The sequence below is a fragment of the Aotus nancymaae genome, unplaced genomic scaffold (assembly GCF_030222135.1).
Source record: "Aotus nancymaae isolate 86718 unplaced genomic scaffold, 86718_ANA_hifiasm-v0.15.2.pri h1tg000039l, whole genome shotgun sequence".
NCBI classification, from domain to species: Eukaryota; Metazoa; Chordata; class Mammalia; order Primates; family Aotidae; genus Aotus; species Aotus nancymaae.
In genome coordinates, this window is record NW_026988453.1 from 10,656,534 (window position 1) to 10,683,810 (window position 27,277).

Genomic DNA, 27,277 nt, shown 5'->3' on the forward strand with positions numbered 1-27,277 from the left:
CACCTGAGGTCAAGAGTTCAAGACCAGCCTGGCCATCATGGTGAAACCCCATCTTTAAAAAAAAAAAAAAAGAAAAGAAAGAAATGAGCTACCAAGTCATGAAAAGACATAGAGGAACCTTAAATAATGAACCTTCTTTCACTATTACTAAGTGAAAGACGGCAATCTGAAAATGCTACATAACATGATTCCAACTATATGCCATTCTGGAAAAGGCAAAACTATGGAAAGAGTAAAAAGATCAGTGGTTGTCAGGAGTTAGGGAAGAAGAGGGGATGAATAGGCAGAGCACAGAGGATTTTCACGGTAGTGAAACTACTCTGTATGATGCCATAACTGTAGGTACATGTCATAATAAATGTATCTAAAGTCTTATGATGTACAATACCAAGAGTGAACCCTAATATAACCTATGGACTTAGGGTGACTATGATGTGTCAGTGTAGGTTCATCAGTTGCAAAACATGTACCACCCTGGTGAAGGATGTATATAATAGGGGAGGCTATCCATGTAGGCACAGGTAGTATATAGGAAATCTCTGTATCTTCTGTTCATTATTGCTGTGAACCAAAAACTGTGCTAAAACACAAAGTCTATTTTCTTTTTAAACTGCATAAATGTAAAGACACAGGAATATGTGCATAAACAGACATGCACTCAAATAAGTACAGGTAAAACCAGAAACCTGAACAAAATTGGTGGATCACATCTGTCTCAATATCTTGATTTTGATGTTGTACTATTGTTTTGCAAAATGTTAGTATAGGGGAAAATTGAGTAAAGTGTACCTGGGATCTCTGTACTCTTCCTTACAACTGCATGCAAACCTGATTATCTCAAAAGGAAAAGGGTTGTTTTTTTTAAGTTCCTACTAAATTTCCAAGGGGATGGGTTTCCTACCAAAGAATTGTATATTGTGAAATTAAATAATTCAAACTTACAGCTGAGGGAACTTTCAATGATTCTGAGCCGTGAGAGGACTGTGGCTATGCAGCCTGAGTCATGCAGCAGGCAGCTGTAACTTCTGCCTTTTTTTCCTGTAAATGGTTAAAACCAAATGGTGCCAGAGATAAGACCCCCTCAGATCACTACCCCTTTTCAGAGAGTAATAAAGTAATCTTCCTTGGAATGTAGCACTCTATAACCAATCAAAGTGCTGTAATTATGCATGGTCTCATATGGAAAATGTAATCCTGCTAAAAATTTCTGTCTCTGCCCATGTAAGTGAGACCTTACGTTCTCCACTTTGGAGTACTGACCTCATTCATTTGAAATTGGTGTCTTCCAGGTGGCTACCCTTAGCTTTATGCTCAAATAAACTCTATCCTTAAATATATTTTCTGAATCTCATGATTTAAGGTTGAAAATGTGCTAACCTAAATAATTCACAGGACTTGTTTTTTATTTTATTTTTTCCTAACCCATCCACCTGGTTCAAGGCACATAAATTAAGACAGAAAATGGAAATGAGACTCATATCCCAGGCTTCACTGTCCCACTCTGAGCCCTGGGGAGAAGACTCCTAAAAGTCTAGACATAGTTATCCATATGCCATATGTAGTTTCTGGTGATGAAATGATCATGGCTTCTCCTGAACTATGGCTTAACTTTATGAACCCACAACTCTCTCTAAAGGAGAGAGAAAAAGATAGGGTAGGATGTAAAGGCTTCAATCTGTTCAAATGGTTATGAAAGTCCCTGGCTCCCTTTAAAATAAGTATCATGGGTTTTATCTCTCTGCTTTACTTCCTCATAAACATTCTGAATGAGAAAAGTTCAAACCATTATTTGTTCAATTTTGTAATCTACTTTGGGAGACAAGTTCAATAAATTAAAATATTCTTTTATCTGTTCCCCTCGATCAGTGAACATAAAGTTATCTTTTGACTCATATTTAATATGTTCAGTACTGTAACACTGAACAATAGTATGGAGGAAAAGACGCCAACTTCAGTTTGAACCTGCTTCATCATTCCTATCCCAACCCCCATGATTAGAAAATCAAAAAGATCACTTTGGGAAATAACCTTAGTGAGGTCAAAAGCCAGAGGAGGCTCCAGGATCCCTTGTTCCTAAGACAAACAGGCAGAAGGGGGTACACATATAGGATTGCAGCCCTTCTTCACTTCATTTGTTCACATCCTTCATGCTTGTGTGTATGTCTGTTGGCAGTGCAACTGAGAATGCTTTCATTTTGGTGTTATACTAGAAGGCATTAGAAAGCAAAATGAGGCCAGTGTGGTGGCTCATGCCTATAATCACAGCACTTTGGGAGGGGGAGACAGGCAGATCACCTGAGGTCAGGAGTTCAAGACCAGCCTGGTCAACATGGTGAAACCCTGTCTTTATCAAAATTAACGGGGTGTGGTGGCGTGTGCCTGTAATCCCAGCTACTTGGGAGGCTGAGGCAGGAGAATCGCTTGAACCTGGGAGGTGGAAGTTGCAATAAGCTGAGATCATGCCATTGCACTCCAGCCTGGGCGACAAGAGTGAAACTCCATCTCAAAAATAATAACAAAAATGTCAAAATGATATTGAAGTCATTAATAATTACAACGTAATCACTACTATAATGTTGACAGTGTGTCAAGTGTCTTCAAAAGCACCCACTGTTCTGTCACTATTCATTTGATCTCCATTTGGCACTGTTTTGTTGCTTGAATAAAGCTTTATGCTGCCAGGTTTTCCTACATATTCATAAAGCAAAGTTCTCAGCTCTACCTATAACCTTGACTGTTACTTGACATTGCTTCCTTCCTTCATGTGTAGCACTACCAAGTTTGATCCAGCCCTCACTATGGCCAGTTAGACCCAACCACCTATCACAACAGAGAGTCTCAGGTGAAGTAAAGCAAATGTCATGAATTCTTCCAAATGTATGGCACACTTTGAACAGTTTGAGACATACTAGTTGAGAATCACTGACTTTAACATTTCAAGTATAAAATAAGTGTTCAATTCTTTTTGGTCAACTTAGATTTCCTTTGGTTCTAGTTATGAATCATTTTCTTCTCTCTCTTTCTTTCCTTCTTCTCTTCTTTGTCTCTCTTTTTCTTTCTTCTTTCTTCCTTTCTTCCTTTCTCTCTTTCTTTCTTTCTCCTTTCTTTCTTTCTTTCTTTCCTTCTTTTCTTTCTCTTTCTTTCTTTTTTTTTCTTTCTTTCTTTCTGCCTGTCTCTCTTCCTTTTTTTTTTTGACACAAGGTCTTGCTTTGTTGCCCAGGCTGGAGTGCAGTGGCATGATCAATGCTCACTGTAGCCTCAGCCTCCCAGGCTCAAGTGATATTCCTGCCTTGGCCTCCTGAGTAGCTAGGACTACAGGAATGTGCCATCATACCTGGCTTTTTAAATATATTTTTTTGTAGAGACAGGGTCTCACTATGTTGCCCAGGCTGGCCTTGAACTCCTGAGCTCAAGCAATCCTCCTGCCTCAGCCTCCCAAAGTGCTGGGATTATAGGCATGAGGCACTGTGAAATGCCTACTTTGATGAATCTTACTGATAAACACCCATCTATGCATCCATACATTAATACTTGCAAAGCATAGAAAGACATACAACAGGACTATATGCACACATACATCAGTATATATATGACAGCTTCCCTGAACTCAAGAAGCTTGTGTGATCTTTTTTTAAAAAATGAAACTTATAGGAAAAACTGTAATTCTTCTTTGATTTATATAAAAATGTGTCATAATAAAGAAAAGACAGCTCATCCAACTGAGAAGGCATGGAAAAGAAAATCAAAAAGTCCCGAGAAGAATGTGAAATTTGGGAAGGTAAGTCCTTTGACAAGTGGAAAATGTTCCTCTGAATTCTATAAGAGTGCAATCTCTGGAAGTAGTGATTTAAGGGGAAAGTTGACCTGACCTCTTTAGAACCTAACATTCCTCATTCTTTGCCTCTAGATACCGACTCATTGGTTCCTCATCTGCCACATGCGTTGCCTCAGGCAATACTGTCATTTGGGATAATAAAACACCTGTTTGTGACAGTGAGTTGAAATATCCCTTCCTATTTCTTTTATCGATACATCCTAATTTTTCTCTGGAATAATAAAAATCTTAACCGAATTCCTTCTGTGCAATTTGTCCTTTATATAGCTGAAGACAGCTGTAATGTTCTCGAATATTCCTCTGGGGTTCCTGGCAACTCTTTCTTTAAGTTCTTCCTTATCCTGGGATGTCTTTTCTAATTCTGAGAGCTTAAGTACATAAAAGCCTTCAAACTTGATTTTACTTCAATAAATTTGAAATTATGTTGGTTCTACCACCTCCAGTACAATAATCATACTGTTTGGCAAATCAGTAAAGATTTTTAAAATTGATACTTTTCAAGGTTAGTGAAGCTGTGGAAGAACCTGGACTTCCATGTACCACGAGATCAACACATCCTCTTGAAAGGCACCATACACTACACACCTCAGAAGTGGGCATATATTTTGATCTACTTCTTAGAATTGATACTTAGGATATAAACACAAACTTCTTAAAGCAATTTGGTGTAAACTTTTCATTGCAGCATTATTTATATTAGTTAAAATGTTAGCATAACCTAAATATTTTAAACTATGGTTTGGAAATGATCTACTAGAAAGAAAGATGTGTTCAAAATGACCGCTATAAAGAATTCCCTAAGAAACATAAAATAGCTTTGCAGAATTAAAAAAAAAAAGTATATCCATACACTGGCATCTTATTCAGCCATAAAAATGCATAAAGAAGCACTTAATGGCTAGAAAGAAATGTGCTTTATGCAGAAAAAGAATCAGATGAACGGCATGTATGGCAAGTTCTCATTTTATTAAAAAATAATACACCTATGTAGTGGAGGGCCAGGCTGAGGCTGAGAGAAATACAGTGTATAGCATCTTACTGTTCTCTTTGGATAACTTGGAGACTTCTTTTCTTTTCTTCTTCTTATTTAAAAATGTTGTTACTTTTACTAGAAAGTTTATGAGCTTCAGAATCTAAGTTTATAAATGACATTGGTCACACATTTATTGCTGTTTATCCAGTTTAAGAAACAGTTTTGATATTTTGTAAAACAAATCGAGAAACTTTCCATCTTATTTAAAATCTGTAATAAGATAACATGGAATTGGAATAGGAATTTTCTTAGAAATATGAACAAAATATTATTAGTTAAATAGAGAAAACAAACAAAATAATACACCTATACTTATACCTATATTTTTATCTCTGTTTCTAGTTCTGTAAATTCTCTATATCCAAATGCTGGTAAATGGCTTTAAGTCTTCTTGGAGAAGGCTAGGGGAAGATTTACAATACATGCTTTTGACTGTGTAGCATGGTGCTTCCTCAAAAGGATCCAGTCTCCTGTCCATTCATGCTGCTCTGAGTCTATAAACTATTCAAGTCTAGGAACTGTTGATGGTTTTTTTTTTATCTTACTCCTCTAGCTTTTTCAATTTTGATGATAGGGTGTCAATTTTAGATCTTTCCTGGTTTCTCATGTGGGCATTTATTGCTATAAATTTCCCTCTAGACATTACTTTAAATGTGTCCCAGAGATTCTGGTACATTGTGTCTTTGTTCTTGTTGGTTTCGAAGAATATCTTTATTTCTGCCTTCATTTCATTGTTTATCCAGTCAACATTCAGGAGCCAGTTGTTCAGTTTCCATGAAGCTGTGCAGTTCTCAGTTAGTTTCTTAATCCTGAGTTCTAATTTGATTGCACTGTGGTCTGAGAGACTGTTTGTTATGATTTCCATTCTCTTGCATTTGCTGAGTAGTGATTTACTTCCAATTATGTGGTCAATTTTAGAGTAGGTGTGATGTGGTGCTGAGAAGAATGTATATTCTGTGGATTTGGGGTGGAAAGTTCTGTAGATGTCTATTAGGTTTGCTTGGTCCAGATCTGAGTTCAAGTCCTGGATAATCTTGTTAATTTTCTGTCTTGTTGATCTGTCTAATATTGACAATGGAGTGTTAAAGTCTCCCACTATTATTGTGCAGGAGTCTAAGTCTCTTTGTAGGTCATTAAGAACTTGCTTTATGTATCTGGGTGCTCCTGTATTGGGTGCGTATATATTTAGGATCGTTAGTTCTTGTTGCATTGATCCTTTTACCATTATGTAATGCCCTTCTTTCTCTTTTAATCTCTGTTGGTTTAAAGTCCATTTTATCAGAGATTAGGATTACAACTCCTGTCTGTTTTTGCTCTCTATTTGCTTGATAAATCTTCCTCCATCCCTTTATTTTGAGCCTATGTGTGTCCTTGCATGTGAAATAGGTTTTCTGAATACAGCACACAGATTGAGTCTTGACTCTGTATGCAATTTGCTAGTCTGTGTCTTTTGATTGGGGCATTTAGCCCATTTACATTTAAGGTTAATATTGTTATATGTGGATTTCATCCTGCCATTTTGATGTTAGCTGTTTGTTTTGCCTGTTAGTTGATGCAGTTTCTTCATTGTGTCGGTGGTCTTTACCATTTTGTATGTTTTTGGAGTGGCTGGTACTGGATTTTCCTTTCCATGTTTAGTACTTCTTTCAGAAGCTCTTGTAAGGCAGGCCTGGGGGTGACAAAATCTCTCAGCAATTGCTTGTTTGTAAAGGATTTTATTTCTCCTTCACTTATGAAGCTTAGTTTGGCTGGATATGAAATTCTAGGTTGAAAGTTCTTTTCTTTAAGGATGTTGAATATTGGCCCCACTCTCTTCTGGCTTGTAGGGTTTCTGCCAAGAGATCTACTGTGAGTCTGATGGGCTTCCCTTTGTGGGTAACCCAACCTTTCTCTCTGGCTGCCCTTAGCATTTTTTCCTTCATTTCAACCCTGGTAAATCAGAAGATTATGTGCCTTGGGGTTGCTCTTCTCAAGGAATATCTTTGTGGTGGTCTCTGTATTTCCTGGACTTGAATGTTGGCCTGCCTTGCCAGGTTGGGGAAGTTCATCTGGATAATATCCTGAAGAGCATTTTCAAGCTTGGATTCATTCTCCCCGTCACATTCAGGTACACCTATGAAATGTAGATTAGGTCTTTTCACATAATCCCATATTTCTTGGAGGCTTTGTTTATTTCTTTTCACTCTTTTTTCTCTAATCTTGCCTTCTGTTTTTATCTCATTGAGTTGATCTTCAATCTCTGATATCCTTTCTTCTGCTTTGTCAATTTGGCTATGGAAACTTGTGTATGCTTCACGAAGTTCTTGTGCTGTGTTTTTCAGCTCCATCAAGTCATTTATATTCTTCTCTAAGCTGATTCTTCTGGTCAGCATTTCATCTAACACTTTTTCAAGGTTCTTAGTTTCCTTGCATTGGGTTAGAACATGTTCTTTTAGCTCAGAGAAGTTTGTTATCACCCACCTTCTGAAGCCTGCTTCCGTCAAATCATCAGACTCAATCTCCATCCAGCTTTGTTCACTTGCTGGTGAGGAGTCATGATCCCTTGGAGGAGGAGAGGCATTCTGGTTTTTGGCGTTTTCATCCTTTTTGCACTGGTTTCTTCCCAACTTCATGGATTTATCTACACGTGGTCTTTGTAGTTGGTGACTTACAGATGAGGTCTCTGAGTGGACATCCCTTTTGTTGATGTCATAGCTATTTCTTTCTGTTTTTTAGTTTTCCTTCTAACAGTAAGGCCCCTCTGCTGCAGGATTGCTGGAGGTCAACTCCAGATCCTGCTTGCCTGGGAATCACCCACAGGGGCTGCAGAACAGTAAGGATTGCTGCCACTTTCTTCTTCTGTTATCTTTGTCCCAGAAGGGTACCTGCCAGATGTCAGCCAGAGCTCTCCTTTATGAGATGCCTCTGGATCTATGGAGGTCAGAGAGCCACTTGAGGAGATAGTCTGTCCCTTATCAGAGCTCAAGTGCTGTGCTGGGAGCTCCGTTGTTCCATTCAGCACTGCTGGGCAGGTATGTTTAAGTCTGCTGCAGTGGAACTCATAACCGCCTCTTTTCCCAGGTGCTCTGTCCTGGGAAGGTGAGGCTTTATTTATAAGTTCCTGATGTGCTGCTGCCTTTTTTCAGAGATGCCCTGACCAGCAAGGAGGTTGCCTAGTCACAGTCTGCCAACAGAGACGTTGCTGAGCTGCCACAGGCTCTTCGCAGCTGCTGTGTAAATGTCCTTGTGGTTTTGTTTACAGAGGTACAGTTAGAACTGCCTCAGTAATGGCGGACTGCCTTGGTAATTGGGGACTGCCTCAGTAGTGGTAGACTGCCTCAGTAACTGCGGATGCCTTTCCCTCAACAGAGCCGGACTGTCCCATGTCCAGCTGTGCTTGCTGCGAAACTCAGAATCCAGAGCATTTCAGATTGCTGGTTTTTGTGGAAGTGGGACTCGCTGAGCCAGATCACTTTGCTTCCTGCTTTCAATCCCCTCTTTTTCAATTGAATGGGCAGCTCTGTCTCCCAGGTGTTCCAAGCACCAGTTGAAAAGGCCATTCAAATTTGTGTGAGTTTTGTGTGGAAACCTGCAGTGCTGGCTTAAACAGCTGTGCTGGAACTTCGTGTTGGTTTTCAGCCCGGGAATCTCCTGGTCTGTGGGTGGAAAAAATTGTGGGAGAAGCACAGTATCTGAACCAGCGCTGGAGTGGATGGAAAAGCCCCCGATGGCCTCCATTGGGTAGGGAGGGGGGTCCTCCGGAGATTGCACTTCCTGGGTGAGGTAGTGCCCTACCTTGCCTTGGCTCACCCTTCTTGGGCTACACTCACTTTGCAAACAGTCCCACTGAGATGCACCTGGTATCTCGTTTGGAAATGCGGTGATAACTCACTCTCTGCATTGCTGTCATTGGGAACTGCACTCCAGAGCTGTTCCTATTCGGCCATCTTGGATCAGCTGCCTAGCTTTTTGAATCTGTAATTTAATGATGTCTTGCATTAGTCGTAGAAAATTCTCAGTTACTACTTCTTCAAATGTTGTTTGTGCTCTGTTATATCTCTCCTCTCATTGCAGGACTTCACTTAAACATGCTAGGCTTTATTCTTCTATGTCTTTGGTCTGTATATTTAACATGTATTTAGGGGTTTTTGTGGACTAATATATGATCACTTTTACACAAATATCTTGTTATGATATCAGCCTTAGATTTGATTAAATGAGTTGTCAACTTTTATATCTTTTGTATTTTGTGAAACATTGAAATATTATTTGGAAGTGTATGTTACTTGAAAGTTTGACAGAACGTATCTTTGACTTTTTTCCATTCTTACATGTTTCCTGGGCAATTCTAGCTTTCTACATCTTTTTGAATGACTGTTGGCAATTTATATTTCCATTTATATCATTTAGATTTTCAAAATATTAATCCCCAGTAGTTTACAGTTTTATAAATATTACCATATTCATAAAAAAAGTTTAAATTATTTTTCATGCTGTGTATATTTGTGTTTTCTCTCTTCCCTTATAATTTGTCTTTTAACAAAGGTTTTTATATTTTACTTTTCTATAAGAGCTAACCTTAGTTAATAACAAAAATGGAAATTAAGAAAGCAAATGGAAAAGAGTAGGAGAAAACTGGATAAACTCTATAATACTATGATCAAAGGGCTATTTAAAATGAAAAGAATATAGATTGAGTTAATAAATGCATGCAAATATTATAGGAAATAATGTAAGTAAGAAAGGCAGGACACGTGACATTATGCCCACTGAAGTTACAATTTTGTAAAAATGTACCTACATGTTAGCAAAATTTAAAAGTAAATAATAAATGTAAAAATAGTTACAGTTTAGTGACTCATGAGATTTTTGTTATTCATTATTTAAATTCACTGTTATTTAACCTGCTCTTTCTTTTCCCAGTAATTCCCTGTGGGCTACCCCCCACCATCGCCAATGGTGATTTCATTAGCACCAACAGAGAGTATTTTCACTATGGATCAGTGGTGACCTACCACTGCAATCCTGGAAGCGGAGGGAGAAATGTGTTTGAGCTCGTGGGTGAGCCCTCCATATACTGCACCACCAAAGATGATCAAGAGGGCATCTGGAGTGGCCCGGCCCCTCAGTGCATTATACCTAACAAATGCACGCCTCCAAATGTTGAAAATGGAATAATGGTATCTGACAACAGAAGCTTATTTTCCTTAAATGAAGTTGCGGAGTTCAGGTGTCAGCCTAGCTTTGTCATGAAAGGATCCCCCCGTGTGCAATGCCATGCCCTGAACAAATGGAAACCAGAGTTACCAAGCTGCTCCAGGGGTGAGTCTGACTGAGGCCTAGAAGGGCTCTGCAAATGACATGAGTTGCTGCTGGATCAGGAGATTAGTATTTGTTCAGGGGGAGGGATGTGTCATGAGCAGGGTCAGGGAGCAAATTTTCTAGGTAGTGAACATGAAATTCAGAAGGGGTGTGTGTGTGTGTGTGTGTGTGTGTGTGTGTACATGCACATGTGCTGAAATCAAGAAGCAAAGCTAAACCAGGGCAAGGAATGTGATGTTTCTTTGGGGTTCTTATAAATAGATCTATCAATTACCTTTGAATACAATAATTGCTTATAGGAAATGAGTGAGTTTTCTGGTCAGATACCATAATACAGGCTACGTGTGAATTTTAATTCTTAAAACAAAGTTATTAGGTAGTTACCAGTTTTTCTATGTTTGTCTGTTTCGTTTGCTTGAGAGAGGTCCTTGATCTGTCACTGAAGTTGAACTACAGACGTGAGATCGTGGCTTACGGCAACTGCCACCTCCCTGGCTCAAGTAATTCTCCAGCCTGAGTCTCCCAAGCAGATGGGACTACAGGTGCATGCCACCAAGCCTGGTTAAATTTTTTGTATTTTTTGTAGAGATGGAGTCTCACCATGTTGAGCAGGCTTGTCTCAAACACCTGTGCTCAAGTGATCCACCCACCTCAGCCTCCCAAAGTGCTGGGATTATAGGCATGAGCCACCATGCCCAGCTTCTATGTTTGGCAGAGAAGTTGTACCTTAGAGAGATCAGATACCTTTCTAAGATACTAGCTTCCCGACTGAAGACTGGAACGCAAGTCCATCTGACTCCAGAGCCTTGGCTTTGCTGGTCAGCATCCAGTCAGGAAATCAAAACTTACTCTGGATACAGTCAAGGAGTGAGGGATTTCATGCAGGTGGTATTAATCTGTTCTCACATTGCTATAAAGAACTACCTGAGACTAGGTAATTTATAAACAAAAGAGGTTTAATTGACTCACAGTTCTGCAGGCTGTACAGGAGGCATGGCTGGGGACTCCTCAGGAAACTTACAATCATGGTAGAAGGCAAAAGGGAAGCAGGCATATCTTCATATGGCTGGCAGGAGATAGAGAGAGCAAATGGGGAGGTTCTGTACACTTTTAAACAAGCAGATCTCAGTAGAACTCTATCATAAGACAGCACTAGGGTGATGATGCTAAACCATCAGAAACCACCTCCATGATCCAGTCACCTCCCACCAGGCTCCTGCTCCAACACTGGGAATTACAATTTGACATGAGATTTGGGAGGGTACACAGAGCCAAACCATGTCACAGCTAATAGGTCAGAAAGATGTTAGAAGGGCAGGAAAAGCCATAGCAACAAGGTAGAGTTACCAGAGATCAGGGAGCTACTGTGACTTCCAGTCTAAAGCACAGGAGCCTGTACTGATGCTGAAATGGTCAGCTCCTGCCACTGAGCAGGTGTCTTCCTGAAAGCTGCTAATGCTGCAGGAGCCACCACTGCTGCCAGAATGTAGCTGATATTGCTGGAGCAAAAGTCGTTGGCATTGCTAGAATTGAAGCTGTGGCTGCTCACTGAAGCCATCTATACCGTCACTGCCTGAGCCACCTCTAGAAGTAGAACAGATTCTGCCATCATCCTGCCTTTTTATTTGGCATATATGCCTCCAATTGGCAGAACCTAACAAGAGCCCAGCTCTCAAGGAAGACAAAGGATTGTAGTTTTAAGGCCTGCATTACTAGCAGTCAAAAGACAGTGCAGAAGTGTGAGGCCAGGGGCCAACATAAATTTAACAAACACACCACCTCAATATTACATCACCAGGCATTGAGTAGTCAAGGGAAACACTGGGTGATGAGCCCTGAAAACTGACATTACAGCATCAGAGTATTTACGAACTCCTTAAAGAAGTCATTTTTCTAGTCCAATCCTCCATCTGATGCTTGAGAAAGCTGAAGTCCAGCAAAGGGAACTGATCTGCTCAAAGCCAAACTGAAATTATTTTTTCCATTTTATGACAGTTTTATATAATTTAATTGAGACCCAAATGTGTTCTGACTTCCTGAGTTCAGATGAACTAGATTAAGAGACAACTAGATATGTCATTATATGTTGTGTGAAATATACACTCTCATTATGGTGACAGTAGGTCTTTTAGATTTTGTTCAACAGTTGCCCACCTTCTCACTGCGGTGAAATGAATGACTAGGCAGCACCTTGCTACATAGCATGAGGAGAGGAGACCCATCGTTCTCTACCACCCTATGTTAGGTGGCCGCTAACAGAGACATGAAAGGAGATGAGAATAGGTGTATGGACCTTGTTTGTTGCACCAATGTGATAGGGGATGGAGGGACCTATTAGATGAGACGTGTGCATGGGCACTGCTCTGTTGCCTAAAATGCAATACTAAATTGTTGGCGTCCTTCTAGAAAGGAAGTGTGAAGATATAAAAATCCATTATTCCTCCCAATTTTGTACTGGGTGAACAGTAATTGGAAGCATTCTAGACAGTTCCATTCTAGAAGGAACTGTCCATCATGAAATCTTAGGTGCATACTTCATATGAAAATCAATGAATTGGGGATACCTCAGTTTTAGTCACAGTTCTGCAAGTGTCAGTTCTATGACTGATGGCAAGACATCTTCCTCGCTCTGTGTATTTAGTTTATAAGGCTTTTATTGTGCCTTTTTATTACACATAGATTTATAATTATTATTCCCTTGGCCAGTTTATCAGTGAACAGAAAAAGTTATTTTCCCACAATTAGCAGTACTTTGTTTCTCTCTCCCCCAGTATGTCAGCCGCCTCCAGATATCCTGCATGGTGAGCGTACCCAAAGGGACAAGGCCAACTTTTGGCCTGGCCAGGAAGTGTTCTACAGCTGTGAGCCCGGCTATGACCTCAGAGGGGCTGCTTCTCTGCACTGCACACCCCAGGGAGACTGGAGCCCTGCAGTCCCCAGATGTGAAGGTGCCTAGACTCTTACCTGGCTTGATATTTTTAGCTTGTGTCTTTATTCTCCACAAGCCAGTTATTTCTGTTTGTTTTTCTTTTTCCCCAGTGAGATCCTGTGATGACTTCCTGGGCCAACTTCCTAATGGCCGTGTGCTATTTCCACCTAATCTCCAGCTTGGAGCAAAAGTGGACTTTGTTTGTGATGAAGGGTGAGTATGAGCTTGCCTGATCTTCTGGACATTGAAATTGGGCTAGGAATTAGTCCAAAAAGGGGAGATTGGTGTAGCTTTAAAAAAAAGACACAGACGCACACACATACACACACACACACACACACACACAAAGACATGAACTTTTGAAAGTATATATAGGAAGAAAGAAACACATAGAACTAACAACATGAGATATGAAGAGGAAAATGGGCCATAAATTAACTGGAAAGTTCAAGGACAAGTATAACTACTTGTTATGAATATTTTGGTAGCACATTAAGTTAAAAAATCCTATTTTCCAAGCCAAAAGGGATATGAGTAATTTAGAGAGTTTCAGAAAAAAATTGCAAGTAATAAAACGCTTATTCTAAATAGCTAGAATCATTTAAGAATCATTCCAGTAAATTGTTTAAACCATCAATGGTGAAATTTGTAATAGGACTAAAGATGCATTTTTTAAAAATTCAGTCATATATCATCTGGCTAGTCATGGGGTCCTGATGGCTGCTGTTAATATTTCCGGCAAGGTCATTAACTCATTTATGTCCATCTAGCGGTCTTCACAAGGTGCACATCTCTACATGGTAGCTGACCAGCATGGGCAACAAAGCACCTGATCCCAAAATGTTCCACAGGATCTTGGCAGCCTCCAAATGCCAGCGGCCAGTAAGATTTAGGAGGGCATCAGGACATTGAGAATTTTCGATGACTGCATACAAAAGTCATGTCATCTCTTCTTTCTTTTTACCACTAGAATATTCGTGCTTACTCTTCAGGAGCCCAAACTGCCATTGTAAGCCTTCTTCACGCCACCACAGATGTGGAGATGAAAGGACAATTTCTATTCTCTCACCAGCTATTTCCCACTTTTCCAGTCCAAACTGGAAGCTGTTTTACTTGCTGTTTCAGAGTTAGGAAGGCATTGCATTAGAAGACTGGGTTTCTAATAATGATAATGAGCGATTTATCAGGTTATCATGGAGTAATCACTGAAACTCCAAGCCTGGGTCCAGGGTCAAGGGGATGGTGGCTATGTCGTGACCACCTTCTTCAATTTAAGCAGGACTATCATGTGACCAAGCTACTGCATTTTGCCATTCTATATTGCTCCCTTCTGGATGCTGTGATTTTTAGAGAATAACGTAGCTTCTGTAACTCTGCTGCCTCCTGGTCTCAGATCCTCAAAATCCTGAGATTTGGGGCAGGGCCTTGGATTGCAAACTAACTGGCCTCTTGGCTCACTATTCACTACTATTTTCTTCTTTAGATTTCAATTAAAAGGCAGCTCTGCTAGCTATTGTGTCTTGGCTGGAATGAAAAGCCTCTGGAATAGCACTGTTCCAGTGTGTGAACGTGAGTAACAGGAATAATATTTCAGGCCAATCTCTTCCCTTTATCTCTTCAGTATTTGACCCATGGCCTCCCCTAATGTGGTTCTTCAATTTTCTAGTCTGTATTATTGATTTGAAAATTGCTTATTTTAATAATGTTTTGTTGTGAATCAATGTGTACATCACCTGTCTTGGAGCCATCTGATATGTCTCTGCTGTTTTGTATTCTGTGTTCTACCGCAATAACTCCTATGGTAGTGTGCTTCTAGATCAGGAGAGATTGGATAATGTGAAGCTTTAACAATTTGCTTTCTTTCTCTCCTTCATTTTTTCTCTTCTTTCTTTCCTTTAGTTCTTTCTTCCCTTCTTCTCTCCCTTTCCCCTCCCTCCCTACCTCTCTTTCCTTCTTTTTCATTTTGTTCTCCCATCAAGGTGCAGTCAGTCTTCAATTTTTGTATCTATTTGCTAATACACAAATATTAAACATGCCTTTATTTAATCAATTATTTATTGATCACATACTTTGTGCCTCATTTTCATCTAGCCACTGGCCTTACAGCAATAAACAAGATGAGTGAAATTCCTGTCCCCATGTTGTTTTTACTCAGGTGGGGAGAAGGAAAATAATAAATGAGTTTTTACTCAGGTGGGGAGAAGAAAAAAAATAAATGAGTTAAATGCTACAGAGATAATAGATCAAAGTAATGAGGAATGAGGGAAAAGTGGGGAGTAACATTAGGCAGGGTGAGCAGTTTGAGACTCCTTAAATTCTCAAAACATGCACCTAAATAACTTATGCTGAGAGATTCATAACTAATAATTCAGTTTTTTAAAAATAAGACTCGTGTTCAGTAATCACATTTAGCAGTCTAAATGTGTAGACTGCTGATTTCTCCTAGTCTACCCATTTATAATTTCCCCAGTAGAAGAGAGAACTTTGCTTCATTTCTTGATTCTAAAGATTGAAAAGCATGTTTCTTTAAAAAAACATGAAATTTTACTGAACTGTTTATGTTGTTAGAAATCTACTTTGACATCTTACAGTGCTTTTTAGAGTAAAATTTTATAAGAACATAATTTATATAGAGATTCTTGCTGTCTAAGAAATCCAATGCTCCTTGAAACAACATGACAAGTGTCTGTTCTCCTATCATGCATGAAAGCTCAGTTATTGACTGGACTACTCAAGCGTTCTCTTATTTTTCACAATCCTTGCTAGGTGAAGTAGCTTCTTCCAAGTTCCAATTCTAATGAAAAATGCCAATTAGAAATGAGAAAGAGACTGTTCTAAACAAATCAGCAGATGCTAGAAAGGAGTAACAACTGGAAACCTGACCTAGAAAGTAAAGAGAAAATAAGTCATCAACAGACCTAGACATTTTAAAAAGCAAAGCAATCTGAATTCATTTGGAGTTTTTTGTAATGGCCTAACTACATTTCAATTCACTGTGACAGTGCTATTGTTATCACTGAGATTTATGATCAATATCAATAAGTAATCAGTGAAATTTTTTGCCTATTTAAGGTGATTAGCACACATATATTCATTAGCACACATATATATATTCTCATTCTTGAGAAATATTTCACAAGAACGTAGGCTCCTTCATCATCACTGTGTCCCCAGGATCCTGATGAGTGGCTGACACAGGATATGTGCTCAGTTAATACATGTTGACTAAGTGAATGAGTTACCCTTCAAAGTACCCTTCAAAACATTCTTCAAATGTTTTGATACTTCATTAAAGTTATAAAGTTTCTATTGTCCAGGAACTGCTACTATCTGGAAGATTCACGATAGACAAATCTCTTTTGTACTTTACAATACACTTTCATTGACATCTCATTCAATCCGTATCTTCGAAGTCCTAATGTCTACGGTCATCTCCTTAGCATATTTTAAATAAAAACAATCATAGCACCTTATAATTGCAGAATACCTCTGGTGAAACTCCTGAATGAAACTTAGAGCTTTTGCCTTTTTTCCAGAAATCTTTTGTCCAAGTCCTCCAGATATTCCTAACGGGAGACACACAGGAAAACCTCTGGAAGTCTTTCCCTTTGGAAAAGCAGTAAATTACACGTGCGACCCCCATCCAGACAGCAGGAAGACCTTTGACCTTGTTGGGGAGAGCACCGTCCGATGCACAAGTGACCCTCAAGGGAATGGGGTTTGGAGCAGCCCTGCTCCTCGCTGTAGAAGTCTGGGTTAGTGCTCATTTCTCCATGTCTGAAATGGGTTCAGAATATCTAACCCAGGCCCTCCATATTTCCATAGTCACAGGGTGGTATTTATTTGTGCATTTGCCACAGTGGAATGCCAAACCAATGATAAATCATTCTAAGGTAGGTCAGCATATAAGATCCTGATGACCTTTGCAGCTAAAAGGGCTGGTGAAAAGGGAGGGAAGTGGTGAGTGGTGGGAAAGTTCTTCATTAGAATCATAGGAATTAAAAACAGAAGCCTGTGAATCTCCTTATTGAAATGGCTGGCTTAGAAATCTGACCTAGAAAAATCGGTGGCTCCTTCTGCCAGGAACTGTCTTAAGTTCCCCGCCCATGCTTCTCAGCCTCTCATTGGAGTTCTGATGGCTTGAAGTACAAGGAAACCAAACAGCAAAGGTGGAACCTGGGCAAGACATTCTTTCTGGCTTCCTAAAAATGTGAAAAATTAAAGAGGATCTTTCCCATGTCTGCCAAAGCTTCTTACTGAATTTTTTCAAATTTGGGATATGAGAACCCTCTTTTCAAAAGTGTTCATATAGGTGGATGTAAGAGTTATTCTTGTAGGTTATCCTTGATTATTGCTTGAAATGCTCACTTCATGAGAATGTTTCAAGGAATATTTGTAGAGAAAATCTTCATTCCCTAGGGAAAGTAAATAATAAATGACTGTAGATCAGGGGGAAAGTTGAGTAGGAAGACAAAATCTGTTTGAATAACTAGGTGGGAAGAAATCCTCTGAAAACGTTGAAATATATTGGTGGTACATAATGCCATGAATGACTTTTACACTTTGATAAGGGATGCAAGGTCTCTACATAGATCTAAATCTCGATCTAGATAGATCTGGAGGGAAGGTCTTTTTGAAAGTGGGGCTTAGCAGTTGGCTAATCCTGAGGCACTCTGATGAGTTTTCTCAAGGTAAGAAAATTTGTGGAACCATCAGAACTGCATGTTTTCTTCAGGAAGGTACATGCAGGTTGATACCTTATGTACTGAAGAGAATTCAGATTACTTTACCTGGCTCCAAAATACTATTTCTTCCCCATAGGTAAATCATGTAAAACTCCTTCAGCTCCAATGAATGGTGTGGTGCATGTGATCACAAACATCCAGGTTGGATCCAGAATCAACTATTCTTGTAATACAGGGTGAGTTGGCAGCAACATCTCTTGGTTCAAGAGTTCTGGCACAGCTGTACACCTTCTAGCCACATCTCAGGAAGGAAACCAGGCTATTGCCACCTGCTCTTAAGAGGTTTGAACACAGGTGTTAACGCCTGATTGAAATGAACAAAGATAGAAGATTGGGGGAAAATCTGTATCCTTGCTGGAAACCAGCAGTGCACATATAAAAAGTATGGCATTCACTGGATGGGAAGGAAAATAAATCAGGAAAGAGTGTAATAGTCAAAGCACACAAACAACCCTAGCCCAGCCCATTGCTGGAAGAAAGAGAAGGCCATATAGCATCTGTGTGAAAGAACGAATCTTACTGGTAACAGCATGATTGCTTCCTAGGGCTGCCATCACCAAGTACAGGCCTTCCTCGTCTTATTGCACTTTGCAGATGTCATGCTTCTTACAATCGAAGGCTTGTGCCAACCCTGTGACAAGCATGTCTGTTGGCATCATTTTTCCAACAGCATGTGTTCACTTCATGTCTCTGTGTAGCGTTTTGATTATTCTCACAATATCCCAAACATTTTCATTATTATCATGTCTGTGACAGTGATCTGTGATCAGGGATCTTTGATGTGACTATTGTCGTTGTTTGGGGTCACTACGAACTGCACCCATATAAGACAGAAACTTTAATAAATGTGCATGCTTTGACTGCTCCATGAACTAGACACTCCCCTTCTCTCTCCCTCTCTTCAGGACTTCCTAATCCCTGAGACACAATAATACTAAAATTAGGGCAATTACTAGCCCCACAATGGCCTTTAAGTGTTCACATGACGGGAGAAGTCATACATCTCTTATTTCAAATCAAAAGCTAGAGATGATGAAGCTTAGTGAGGAAGATATGTTGAAAGCCAAGATAGACCAAAAGCCAGACCTCGTGTGCCAAAGAGCTAGTGAGTTGTAAAGGCAAAGCAAGAGTACTTGAAGGAAATTTAAAATGCTATTCCAGAGAAGGCATGAATGATAAGAAGGTGAAACAGCCTTATATTGCTGACACAGAAGTTTTAGTGGTCTGGATACAAGATCAAACCAGACACATTTCCTTAAGCCAAATCCTAATCCTGAACAAGCCCCTAACTCTCTTCAATTCTGTAAAGACTGGCAGAGGTCAGGAAGCTGCAGAAAAAAAGCTGGAAGCAGCCAGGCACAGTGTCTCATGCCTGTAATCCCAGCACTTTGGGAGGCTAAGGCAGGTGGATCACCTGAGTTCAGGAGTTCAATACCAGCCTGACCAACATGGTGAAACCTTGTTCCTACTCAAAATGCAAAAATTAGCAAGAGTGGTGCCAGGTGCCTGTAGTTCCAGCTCTTTGGGAATCTGAGATATGATAATAGCTTACACCCAGGAGGCAGAGGTTGCAGTGAGCCCAGATCGTGCCACTGCACTCCAGGCTGGACCATAGAATGAGACCCCCATCTCAGAAAAAAAAAAAAAAAAGGTAGAAGCTACCAGAGGTTGGCTCCTGGGGTTTAAAGAAGGAAGTCATCTCCATAACGTAAAGGGGCAAGGTAAAGCAACAAGTGCTGATGTGGAAACTGTAGCAAATTGTCCAGAAGATCTAACTGAGATCATTGATGAAGGTGTTACACTAAATAGCAGATTTTCCATGTAGACAAAACAACTATCTGTTGGACTTTCATAGCTAGAAAGGAGAAGCCAATGCCTGGCTTCAATGTTTCAAAGGATAGGCTGACTTTTTAGGAGCTAATGCCACTGGTGACTTTGAGTTGAAGTCAATGCTCACTGACCATTCTAAAAATCCTAGAACCCTTACGAATTATGCTAAATGTACCTTGCCTGTACTCTATAAATGGAACAACAAAGCCTGATGACAGAGGTATGTTTGCAGCGTTGCTTACTGAATATTTTAAGCCCACAGTTCAGCTCTAGTGCTCAGAAAAACAGATTCCTTTCAAAATTTTATTGCTCATTGACATTGCACCTCATCAGCCAAGACCTCTGATGAAGATGGACAAGGAGATGAATGTAGTTTTCCTGGCTGATGACAGCAGCAGCTATTCTGCAGTACATGACTGAAGTAGTAATTTTGACTTTCAAGTTTCAGTATTTAAGAAATACATTTTGTAAGGCTATGGTTCCCACAGACAGTAATTCCTCTGATGGATCTGAACAAAGTAAGTTGAAAACTGCAGGAAAGAATTCATCATTCTACATACCATTAAGAACATTCATGATTCATTGGAAGAGGTTAAAATATCAACATTAACAGGAGTTTGGTAGAAGTTGATTCCAATCCTCACGGATAACTTTGTGAAGTTCAAGACTTCAGTGGAGAAAATAACTGCAGACGTGGTGGAAACAGCAAGAGAACTACAATTAGAAGTGGAGACTGAAGATGTGACTGAATTGCTACAATCTCATGATCAAACTTGAACAGATGAGGAGCTACTTCTTATGAATGAGCAGAGAAAGTGGTGTTTTTGAGATGGAGCCTCTTCCTGAGGTGAAGATGACATAGGCATTGTCAAAATGACCACAAACGATTTAGAATATTACATAAACTCAGTTGATAAAGCAGCAGTAGTGTCTGGGAGGATTGACTCCAATTGTGAAAGCAGTTCAGAGGGTAAAATGTTATCAAAGAGCATTGCACACTATAGGGAAATCTTTTGTGAAAGGAAGAGTCAATGTGGCAAATTTTATTGTTGTCTTAGCTTAAGAAATTGCCACAGCCACCCCAGCCTTCAGCAACCACCACCCTGATCAGTCAGCAGCCATCAACCTTGAGGCAAGATCCTCCACCAGCAAAAAGATGATGACTTATTCAAGGTCAGATAATCTTTAGCATTTTTTATCAATAAACCATTTTTAAAAGTATGACTTTTTTTTAGACATAATGCTATTTCACACTTAATAGACTACAGTATAGAATAAACACAACTTTTAGACTCACTGAGAAATCAAAAAGTTCATATGACTCATTTGTTGTGCTATTTGTTTTACTGTGGTGGCCTGGAACTGAACCTGCAATACCTTTGAGGCATGTCTGTAACACGAAATGGCCGTCTTAATACAACAGAAGTTTTTGGAGTTCTGTTCTGGGGGCTGGAAGTCCAAAATCAAGGTGTTGGCAGGGACATGCTCCCTCTGAATCCTGTAGGGGAGGATCCTTCATTGCATCTTCCAGCTTCTGGAGCCCCAGGGCTTCCTTGGCGTGTTGCAACAGAACTCAAATTTCTGTCTCTGTCCTCACGTGGCCGTCTTCCCTCTGGGTCTGTGTCCTCACGTGGTTCTCCTCTCTGTGCGTGTGTGTGTCCAAAGTTCTCTCTTTTTATAAGGATATCAGTCATATTGGATTAGGGCCTACCTTAATGGCCTCCTCTTAACTTGATTGCATCTGCAGATTGTATTTCCAAGTAAGATCACATCCACAGGGACTGGGGGATCAAGACTTCAGCATATTTGAGGGAGACACAATTCAACCGATAACAGAGCCCCTCTGAAAATGTCAACCGTCAAGTGCTCATGGCACACGGTCCAGCTGTTGGTGCTCACCTTTCCCCAGCACACAGTGGAGGCTCCGCCTCAATTTCACTCTTCATGGGAACAGCTAAGCCAGGTAGTGAGTAGGGGCTATGTTTGTGCCAGTGCAACAGACACTGCAAGGCACTGCATATTTGCCTTGACTCAGCAGCATATTTGCCAGACTCAGCCTCACAGACCATAGCACCTAGAATCTAACAAGGTAAACTTAGAATAAATCTAACTTCTTTTCTTTTTCTTTCTTTTTTTTGAGCATTTTAAAAATACAATTGATAAATTTCCTGACTGTGCCCTCCTCATCTTGCATTGCTGAATAAGTGCGAACCTCTCTATGGTATAAAGCAGAAAATCACTGAGCTTATGACAAGAAACAGGAAACACTTGTAAAAGAGACCAAATTGAAAAATCAGGAGAAATTTCCTCCTACAAAAGAGATTTACTGCCAAGAAACCAGGGAAACTTTCAGAACACTCTCTTTTTCTTATTTTTTAAAAGATTCAGTTGTACAAATACTTTTGTGAAACTAGCCAGGAAGTTTGTACATGAATGAATATATGTTTTCAGTGTGTTTATATATTTCATTTCATACATGTATCATATATATACATACATATATATAACAAAGACAATGAATATTGCAGAAAATTAGAATTAAAGCAAAGAGTAAGAAGGGTTAACAAAATTTTCCTGAATGCAGTGGGAACAGATGAAAAAGACAGACTGGCAGGCACAGTGGCTCACGCCTGTAGTCCCAACACTTTGAGAGGTCGAGGCAAGAGGACCACTTGAGCCCAGGAGCTCGCGACCATCCTAAGCAACAAGGCAGAATCCCGTTTCTACAAAAAAGTATAAAAATTAGCTGGGCATGGTGGCATGCACCTGTAGTCACAGCTATGCAGGAGAGTGAGGTGGAAGGATCACCTGAGCCCAGGACGCTAAGGCTTCAGTGAGCCATGATGGCACCCCTGCACTCCAGCCTGGATGACAGAATGAGACACTATCTCAAAAAAAGAAAGAGAGAAGACATATGTAAGACAATGTTAGGATTCAAAATAATGTAACAAAAATTCCAAAAGGATAAGCAAATAAGCCCACACCTAGCCATCACTAAGGAAAATTCTATGTTTCAGGGATAGACAAAAAAACTCAGTTTCCAGAAATAAAATGTGAAAATATGATACCTGCAAAAGAAATAAATTTATTGGCACCGCCTTGATTCTACACAACACTAAATTGTATAAGATAGCAGTTCTATTGAGCCAAGCTAATATTCACACCTAGAGGCTCCAGATACACATTAAAGGATAAGCAAAGACATAAAAATAGTAACATTTAAGTACGTTTCCCAGGCAATTCATAAGCAAATTTTTAAAAAGGAGAATGATGAATTCCAAGAGAAATATCAATGAAATCGAGAATTGGTAAAAACAACAACAAAATAAAGCCGCACACACAGAAACTTGGCAATGTAATCGTAATTTAGTAATAATCTCTCTAAAATCACAAAACATATCAATAAAACTAGAAAATGTGAGAAAACAAGGCAAGGTGGGCTAGACTTACGTTTCAGAAAAGATGAGTGGACCGGCTCTACAGAGTGTGACTCTAGAAGTGAGAAAATAGGGTTAAATATATGTCGTGAGTATATGTATAATGCACATGCACACATATAAAATGAAATTCCTCATTGGAAAAATATTAAGTTTAATTTCCAAATTATTAGAATAACTAAAACAGCTGAATCTATCTGTTCCATATAGCAAGTGAGAGGGAAGGAAAAGGAATAGCAGGGAATGCATTTGCTCTTCCACCGAAAAGAAGCCCCCTCAGGTTTGGGTCAGGTCATTTTATTCATTGCTTTCTCCTCATCCTCATCATTGGACATCATGAAATCAATGAAAAAGGTAGTGAACGAATGATGACAAAAGCCAATCAAATGTATCATTTATCTCAATACATTTGGCTTAATCTTCTTGTTGAAAGACAAAGTCTCCTAGAAAGGATGAAAAGCAACAAATCTTGTATTTATAAAAAAACACATCTCAAGTAAAATGACGTAGTTTTATTATACACACACACACATCAAGGGAAAATGCAAGCAAAAAATGGCAGAAATGATGTGAGAAAAGACAGAACTTAAGAAAAAAATTGTCAAACAGGTCTACAAAATAATTGTGTTATTTTGGTGCCAGGTACAGTCCACAATGAAGCCAAGATATTAAGAAGCAAAGTGGGCCAGGAGAAGTTAGAGCAGAAATATCTCTTTCAATAGTGAGAGAATAGGAAAGAGAAGTGAAAAAAAGCTGGGAACACACTTGAAGTTTAGGCTGGGCCATAGAGGTCTCCTGCATTGTAATCCTTCTGGTTTGCCGCATATGCACGCTGTGAGGACGCTGACGAGGTATGCACAGCACGATTATTTTCCATTTTTTGCCTTTAGGTACCGCCTCGTTGGTCGGTCATCTGCTGAATGTATCATCTCAGGCAATACTGCCCATTGGAGCACAAAGCCACCAATTTGTCAAGGTGAGTTGAAATCTCTTTCCCCATTCAATCCATCATTTAATTCTAGCGTGGCCTTCCTAGAATTACGAAGAATGAATCTCATCCCTCTTGAAATGGTATCCTTTTGATATTTGAAGAATGCAGTCATATCCCAGTCATATCCTTAAAACGGCTCACAGCATTCCCTTCTACCTTCATCTAGAAATGCTTTTTTTTCCCCTTATCTTAAGGGGTAATTTATTTTAAACTAGTCTTGAGCTCATTTAAACAGCCCCTAATTTCCTCTTCTGTTTTAAATGGCCTTCATTTAAACAGCCCCCAATTCCCTCTTCCCAGTTTGAAGAGCATTTTATTTAGTGAAGTCAACAAATACACACTTGGTGAAAGAAACCCTGTATCCTCTCTGCAGGCTCTTAGTATCACATCAGATATTCAAGCAATGCAGCCCTTTCTTCCTTTTTATTATTTGTCTAAACCGGGGCATGCCATCTTCCCTGTCAATTGTTTGGAAGATGAGCTTCCTAGATTTTGGGGAGCGAAGAGGAATGAGCAATTGCAAGCTAACAAGGAATATAAAATGGATATAATCCTGGGTTTGGTGATGGTTTGAGGAAATAAGCAATTTCGAACACAACTGATGGGAGGACGAGTGGACACAAACTTTGTGGAAGGTCGATCTGGCTGGGCACTGTTCTAATGTAGAATAGGACACAGTATTCAGTTTTTCCAAGATCAGACAAGATTGGAGGAATTCAGGGTGGTACAGCTGTAGATCAGTATTCAGTTCTTTTTATTACCTCTGAATCTGCAAGTATTGTGTTTATTACATGTAATATTGTATACTTGTGCTTTGTGTAATATTGTATATTTTTGCCTTGTCTTTATTAGTTCTGCCAGAGCTTTTTGTTTTTGTTATTTAATAAAGATGCTATACTATGCAAGGTATGGTGGCTCATACTGTAATCCCAGCACTTTGGGAGGCCTAGGTGGGCAGATCAATCAAGCTCAGGAATTCAAGGCCAACCTATACAACAGGGTGAAACCCTGTCTCTACAAAAATACAAAGATCAAACGGGCATGGTGGCACACACCTATAGTCAAAACTACTCGGGGGGTTGAGAGGTGGAAGGATTTCTTGAACCAGAGAGATCAAGGCTGCAATGAGACATGGTCGTGCCACTGCACTCCAGCCTGGGCAGCAGGGCAAGACCCTGTCTCAAAAAAAAAAATGCTACGCTATATGCTTTATTATATTAATAACCAATAGAATAAAGCCAAATGCCTTCTATATAGAGAGAGAACTAAATTAATAATGGTGAGATAACATAGTTAAATTCTCATTTAGCAGGGGAAATATAAACATGGACTATTGGCCAGGCACAGTGGCTCACACCTGTAATCCCAACACATTGGGAGGCCGAGGCAGGCAGATCACTTGAGGTCAGGAGTTCGAGACTAGCCTGGCCAACATGGTGAAACCCGTGTCCACTAAAAATACAAAAGTTAGCCCAATGTGGTGGAGCATGCCTGTAATTCCAGCTACTCAGGAGGCTGAGGCAGGAGAATCTCTTGAACCTGGAAGGCAGGGGTTGCAGTGAGCCAAGATCATGCCACTGCACTACAACCTGGGTGACGGAGTAAGACTCTGTTCTCAAAAAAAAACAAAAAAAAAAAAGTGGACTATAATAATATGTGGACACATTTAGTGAAGTAATGTTAACTGAGAACAGCATAACTCATAATATTATAAAAATGTAAGAATATGTCTGTACATTAGTAAATATTAGATGAGAATAATATTGTGAATATTTACTTCTGCTAATTTTGGATTTTAAAAAAACTGTTAGCAAAATTTGCACTAAACTATAATTTCAAGAAACCAGGCCAGGGGTGGTGGCTTTCACCTGTAATCCCAGAATTCTGAAAGGCCGAGGGAGGCAGATTGCTTGAGGCCAGGAGTTCAAGACTAGCCTGGCCAACATGGCCAAACCCTATCTCTAATAAAAATGCAAAAATTAATCAGACATGGTGGTGCATGCCTATAATCCAGCTACTCAGGAGACTGAGGTGGGAGGATGACTTGACCTGGGAAGCGAAGGTTGCAGTGAGCCGTGATCATACCACAGCACTCAAGACTCTGTCCCAGGGTTTTGTTTTGGTTAACTTGCTGTCTCTTTTCCCAGAAATTCCTTGTGGGCTGCCCCCCTCCATCGTCAATGGAGACTTCACTAGCACCAACAGGGAGTATTTTCACTATGGATCAGTGGTGACCTACCGCTGCAATCCTGGAAGCGGAGGGAGAAATGCGTTTGAGCTCGTGGGTGAGCCCTCCATACACTGCACCAGCAATGAGGATCAAGTGGGCATCTGGAGCGGCCCGGCCCCTCAGTGCATTATACCTAACAAATGCATGCCTCCAAATGTTGAAAATGGAATAATGGTATCTGAAAACAGAAGCTTATTTTCCTTAAACGAAGTTGTGGAGTTTAGGTGTCAGCCTGGCTTCGTCATGAAAGGATCTCCCCATGTGCAATGTCAGGCCCTGAACAAATGGAAGCCAGAGTTACCAAGCTGCTCCAGGGGTGAGTCTGACTGAGGCCTAGAAGGGCCCTGCAAATGACATGAGTTGCTGTTGGATCAGGATATTAGTATTTGTTCAGAGGGAGGGATGTGTGGTGAGTAGTGTGGAAGAGCAAGTTTGGGAAAAAGAAGCATGAAATTAAGAATTGGGGTGTGCATGCACCTATGCATATATGTCCTCACTGTGAAAAGCAAGACCTTAATTAGCCAAGAATAAAGATTTTGGACTCACCTATTAATCAGTTATCAGGGCACAGTACCAGCTGCACTATCTCTCAATTATATTGAAAAATCATATGAACTTTCTTTATGGTCAGCTGTGCACTAAGCACTTTATATATATTTTCTCATTTATTATTTACAATAACACTTTGAAATTGTGCTGTTGTAATATCCATTTAAGAGTGAAGTCAGCTTGGCCTTTCAGAGGTTGGGTAAATTGGCCAAGTCACATGCTCTAGCTGAGACACCCAAGATTTTGAAAGGCAAGGGTCTTAGACCCCAGAGTCTGAATGCTCTAGCTCTTGCCATACTTCTATCAGCATCCATTGGTGAAAGAAAGAGACTGGTTTACAAAGACCAGAAATCATGGCATCAGAATAGAGATGAAGACTTTAGAGTTTGCCTATAAT

The 27,277-nt window shown here is 39.9% G+C and overlaps 1 protein-coding gene and 1 long non-coding RNA gene across 2 annotated transcripts in view; one reads left to right on the forward strand and one right to left on the reverse strand.

Annotated features, from left to right (window-relative positions):
- The window catches only part of LOC105721912 (complement receptor type 1), a 168,073-nt gene that overhangs the window by 92,150 nt on the left and 48,646 nt on the right, over positions 1–27,277 (forward strand). Inside the window, exons 17-25 of the mRNA XM_064360317.1 lie at positions 3,908–3,993; positions 9,771–10,169; positions 12,941–13,117; positions 13,209–13,311; positions 14,582–14,667; positions 16,635–16,853; positions 17,920–18,019; positions 24,001–24,086; positions 26,249–26,647. Coding sequence (XP_064216387.1) covers positions 3,908–3,993; positions 9,771–10,169; positions 12,941–13,117; positions 13,209–13,311; positions 14,582–14,667; positions 16,635–16,853; positions 17,920–18,019; positions 24,001–24,086; positions 26,249–26,647 — 1,655 coding nt within the window. The remainder of the gene's footprint in view (positions 1–3,907; positions 3,994–9,770; positions 10,170–12,940; positions 13,118–13,208; positions 13,312–14,581; positions 14,668–16,634; positions 16,854–17,919; positions 18,020–24,000; positions 24,087–26,248; positions 26,648–27,277) is intronic.
- Positions 1–27,277, reverse strand: part of LOC135268226 (uncharacterized) — an 82,080-nt gene that overhangs the window by 1,428 nt on the left and 53,375 nt on the right. Inside the window, exon 2 of the long non-coding RNA XR_010336505.1 lies at positions 11,139–11,235. This is a non-coding gene — a long non-coding RNA (uncharacterized LOC135268226). The remainder of the gene's footprint in view (positions 1–11,138; positions 11,236–27,277) is intronic.